The sequence below is a fragment of the Penaeus japonicus genome, unplaced genomic scaffold (genome assembly GCF_977035675.1).
Source record: "Penaeus japonicus unplaced genomic scaffold, GWHDUDI00000001_assembly GWHDUDI00000031, whole genome shotgun sequence".
NCBI lineage: Eukaryota > Metazoa > Arthropoda > Malacostraca > Decapoda > Penaeidae > Penaeus > Penaeus japonicus.
Window position 1 is genome coordinate 1,510,892 of NW_028234433.1, and position 5,000 is coordinate 1,515,891.

The 5,000-nt window shown below is 40.7% G+C and overlaps 1 protein-coding gene across 2 annotated transcripts in view; it reads left to right on the top strand.

Moving 5' to 3' along the window:
- Window positions 1-166: 166 nt before the first annotated feature.
- Window positions 167-5,000, top strand: part of AP-2alpha (adaptor protein complex 2, subunit alpha) — a 24,139-nt gene continuing 19,305 nt past the window's right edge. Inside the window, exon 1 of one of the 2 annotated variants that reach the window (XM_043012515.2) lies at window positions 167-513. Coding sequence is in view for 1 of the 2 variants with exons in the window: in XM_043012514.2 (XP_042868448.1) it covers window positions 760-764 (5 nt within the window). In the remaining variant the exon portion in view is untranslated. Of the gene's footprint in view, window positions 514-588; window positions 765-5,000 lie in introns of those variants that run through there. The other variant, XM_043012514.2, reaches the window with a different exon arrangement.

Below are 5,000 nucleotides of genomic sequence, written 5' to 3' on the forward strand. Positions count from 1 at the left end.
ATTTCATCAGTAAATCACGAGGTAATCGGCGATCATACACTCCGCCAGATGATTACACAAATCCAATGCATGACTCAATGTAGTACACGCTCGCTCCAGTAATATAATCTTTAAAAGAAACGCCCACTTCGAGTTCCCATTTTCTGCGGTTCTTATTGATTCCGCCAGCCGCCGACATAGAAAACCACCGCCCCCCGTAGGCCTAATTTCCCAGAGGAGGAATGCCGATCTGTGCCGCCTTGGCGTGGGCAATCCTTCTCGGCGAAGGGCAGGGCAGATAGGCAGGAGCCACGTGCAGGAAATAAGGGCCGAAGGAGGCGCCGGATTTCGTCGATAGGGAAAAGCGGCTCGTAGTTCGCGCCGCCGCCGCCAGATGGCTCCGGCGCCGCCAGAAGTGGGTGGTGAAACGGCGGTGCAAATGGCGCTCGGGCGGTAGTCGGCGGAAAACAAATCCCATTTTCTCCCCTGCTTACGCGCTTTTGGAGCTATTGCTTGAACAGAGAGGAAGTCTTGGTGAGTATTGTGCGTGGCGAGTCGTGTGGAGGCTTGGGAGGCGGAGGAGGAGGGAGGAAAGCGAGGGGAAGGAGCGGCGGCGGCTCCGACGAGCGAATTTGACAGGTCACCGCCGCGAGTGTCTGCATCGGGAGGCCCTTTTGCATGGACAGTCAGCTGAGAGGGCCCTGAGGAGCCTCTGGGGCGGAGAGTGGGAGTGGCATACACGGGGATAAAGCAGGCGAAGGAGAGAGGGGGAGTGCGAGCATGAAGTGAGTCGTGACAACCCATACCCACGTAGGCCTGTAGGAAGGGTATGTGTGTGTGTGTCTGTGGACGTTCTTACACGACAGGAACCAGGAACACTGTGCACGCCCATGACAGGTGCACAGGAGGGGCGTGTGGGCATGAAGGAAAGATGAAACGGGAGACGTGGAGTTGGGCGCATGGCTGAGGCGACTGGAAATCGCCTGTTATTTTGGTCGTAATGTTGACGTGGTATTACTTCATTCTACGACCGGTATTATTAAAAGATGCCTCCAAAGGCTTTCAGAAAGATATCTCAATGTACCTCTATTGATTCTGCTATTCATTAAAAGGACACTCCCACAAGTCCTGCCAACTTGGGCATCCTATGTGCACTGGAGTGGCTGAGAGGAGGAGGAGGAGGAGGAGGTGGGGGGGTCACACAGCAGTATGATCTTGATCTGCCCTGGAGCCTACAGTCTGGCATGTTGGAAATGGAAAAGCAAACTGAAATTCCAAGCAGATTGTCAGAAAGCAGTTTTTGATGAGTGCTGGTTTGTGGTATGCCCTTGTTTTGTGTGTATTTTCAGCAGCTGTTGTGGAGGTACATGGTTCACTGTAGCTGGAAGGTCTCGGTGGCATTTTGCTATTGATCTAATTGTCAGTAAGCCATTCAGTAAGGTTAACTGCATTGATTTCATCTATATGATTGTGGTTGTTTGTGGAGTACAGGTTTTAGATAAGAGATTCAAGGTTATCTCAGGAATCTATAGTAAACTCTCAGGTATACGACTACCTTAGGTTTCACTGACAAGAGAGCTGCATGTTTCCTTGTGTACTCTGATGCGAATAGAACCAACTTGATGTTTTTTTTCTGTCAGAGAACTACAGTTTCTGTCTGAGCTGGTCCTCGGCTAACATGGCTAATGTTAGTGTATTGTATTATTTTCTTGCTTGATCTCATTGTAGAACATTTTAGAATAAAAAGATGAATAAAAAGATATGTGTCTTTCGTAAAACTTGATGTATATGGCATACAGTACGCGCAGGGATTGCAGTTATCTTCAGACCATTTGTGCAGTGATGGAACTGAACTAACATTCATATAGATTGTTTGCATTTGCTAGAGCTTGAAGAGCAAAGGCCATGACATCAGTGGATTTAGCTGCTTAGTTTTTCTCAATCTTTGCACCAGTCTGTCTGAACATTTACCCAATGACTTGATTGTCCAAATTTTTCTTTAGCCAAAGGGTGGCTCTTTCTAAACAAATACACATCTATTAAAACTAAAATGCTTCAGTCTGAAGTTTATCACCTGACCGGTTTTAAGTTAATTGTATGCAAAACTTGCATATTGCAATTACTAATGATATTAGCATTATTGGATTGCATTTGTATCATACTTTTCAGACATATTAGCTTTATTATGTAGAAACCAACTAAAGCAATTATATTGGCCATGATGGCTGGGGAGGGTATGAAATATAACAGAAGAATTGCAGTGTAAGCATAAAAGATACCAATGATGATCAGTTACACAAATGAAAACTCCTATGCAATTTCTTTCCAGCTCCACCCCCAATTACCTCCATCACAAGGGTGTTACGTTTAGGTTTCATGAGAACAGATGGAGTATAGGTCAATGGCTGCTGCCAGGACACTCATTTGTCATTTAGCTGTTGCTGCAGTCTCTGTGCCATTGGTGCTCCAGAAAAGGCCATGAACCATTGCAACACATTCCAGCAAGATAGCTTTGAGTGGCCCCCTATCTGATGGTAAATCACCTGAGAAGTCTACAACCTCTATCCTGCCAGAATATATTTGGTTTGTTGACCTTTGACTACATGATGCTGCACCATTCTTGATTTCCCCTAATATTGTTGCAATGGTTGTTGGTTGCTAGATAGAAAACATGAAATGCGATCCATTGATACCAAATTGGTCAGCATCTACAATGTGCAGCTTTTGTATAGAGTTTTTTAAAGACTAGCAAATGTAAGACTTTGTTGGTTTCCTGCTCCCCAAGGAATATCTGGATATATTTATCTTCCTAGTTATTATACCGTATTGATGCATTTTATGATTTTTTACTTTTATGTTGAGGTTTTATTCAAAGGAAAATAATTGATGGTATCAATTGCTTCAACAAGTTTCTATGTGTTCTTTAACAAAGGCTAAGCAAGATTGTTATAGCACAATTCATGGCTACAGCTTTAGAGTGTCAGGCTATCACCCTTTGACAAATCAACAGCAATCATCCAAAATTATGTTAGAACAGACCTTCTAAGTTTAGGGGATTACTGGCCACTGCTAGCTTAAGCCCAAGTTCCACTACTTGGACAATGTTGGGCAGCCTCCCATTTTGGTTACATTACAATTATGCGCCCCTGTGCTAGGTGTCTGGGCTAGCTTCAAAGTATTTTTTAACCCACTGTGGACGTGTGTCATGACATACACAGTGGCTCCAGTTAGGCCCAAAAGGCAGGTGTCATTTTGGACACAAGGTGACTGTTGAACCGCGCTCACAGTTATGAAGTATTATGAGCGTCACGACGCTAGTTTGAGAGGTCTCCAGAGTCAGCTTAAACCCTTGTTTTGTAATGAATTTAAGGTAAAATGTTGGATGGGCAAATCAGTATTGCCAGGAACATGAAGAAGACATTTTCCCATCCCTCTAATTTCTAGCTGGTGCCTACTTTGTCAGAGGTATCCCATCCTGAAGACCAGTTAGCTTGCTTGGCCCCTGGTCTGCAATAGGTTAATGAAGTTATAATTACAGAATGATATTTAATAAATTTATATGATGATCATAGACTTTAGCTCCTCTTTACCAGCTAAAGAATTTGCAGTGTTTGGGCAAGGTCTGGCTCACCTAGTTCTTCAGATTGGTCAAAAGGATGATAATCCTGAGCTGAGCTTGAATCTAATTCCACAGTCAGATTAAGGCCTGTGAAACATCGCATTTAGTTTATTCTCTGGTGTCTGAACTGTTGTTTAATATCATCAATGTATGTTCTTTTTGTACAAATATTGTTGAGATATGTATGATAATAGTTTGAACCCTCATGTATGTGACTCTATAGGCTTTATGTATTAGTTTAAGGAGAGATGTATTAACTTCAATAGCCACCTTTGTAACTGATCCGTGAGCCTGAAAGCCAATATCCAACTGGCTTTAGGATTGTATTTGTTTTATACTACCGGTAATCAATATGGGTCCTGTGAAAACAACAATATTGTACCATTATTTGATGGCAGGGATTCTTGCACACTTTGCTATGCAGTCTTAAATATATATTGGCTAGATAATATGAACTTCTTGAATTTTAGGTCAGAGATTTGGAATTAACTCTGAAAGTCAGCTGATAACTATAGTTTATTATTAAGGATTGCTAATATGATAAGTTAATATAGGTAAGTATTAATAATTTATTAGATTCCTGATAGAGATTTGATATTTAGATTTTTTTTTTCTATATTGAAGACACATTGATTGCAGTTGAAACTATTGTTGATATGGCTTCATATAAAAAAAAAAAAATGAAGTACTGCATCATGGTTCAGTATACATGAAGATTGATAGATTTATGTTGACAATATTTAAGGAATATTCACGGCATAAAAGAAAATATTGCTACCATGATTTATTGTTGAGCAGAAATGGTAAGCATTGCTGAAGTGATTCCCACTTGCCTGATTTAGTAAATTCATTTTGACTGCCTCTGTATCTTGGCATGGATTTGTGGGTCTAACTGGATGGTGTTTTCAGTACACAGGTGTTGGATTGGATCATTGATTGCAAATCTTTAGGAATTATTTCTGACTCAGAGAGCAGTTTTTAAGATATGAATTTGTGTGTACACAACCAGTATTCTGCAGAAATACATTGTAATTTTATAGTATCATATTTTTCATTGCATTTCTTTTGTATATGTTGCAAAATATTCAAATACTATGGTTAGGTATTTTTATATAGGAAATTATTCATACAGTTCTGCTGTGGCCAGAATTATGTAAATTGTATTTGATAATGCAATATGGTAAGTCAGACGCTCTCAATTTATTTTTACTCCCAAAATATAATTGAAATTTTGTTACTAATTAGAGTGATGGAATAAATGTCAGCACAGCACAAGAGCATCAGGTAATTGTACAGAGTGAAGGTCAGATGTGGAATGGTGAATAAGAGATCACATTTATATTCATCTTGTTTTTTTTTTTAGATGAGACAGGGTGTAGTTATAATATGTTTGTTGATTTAG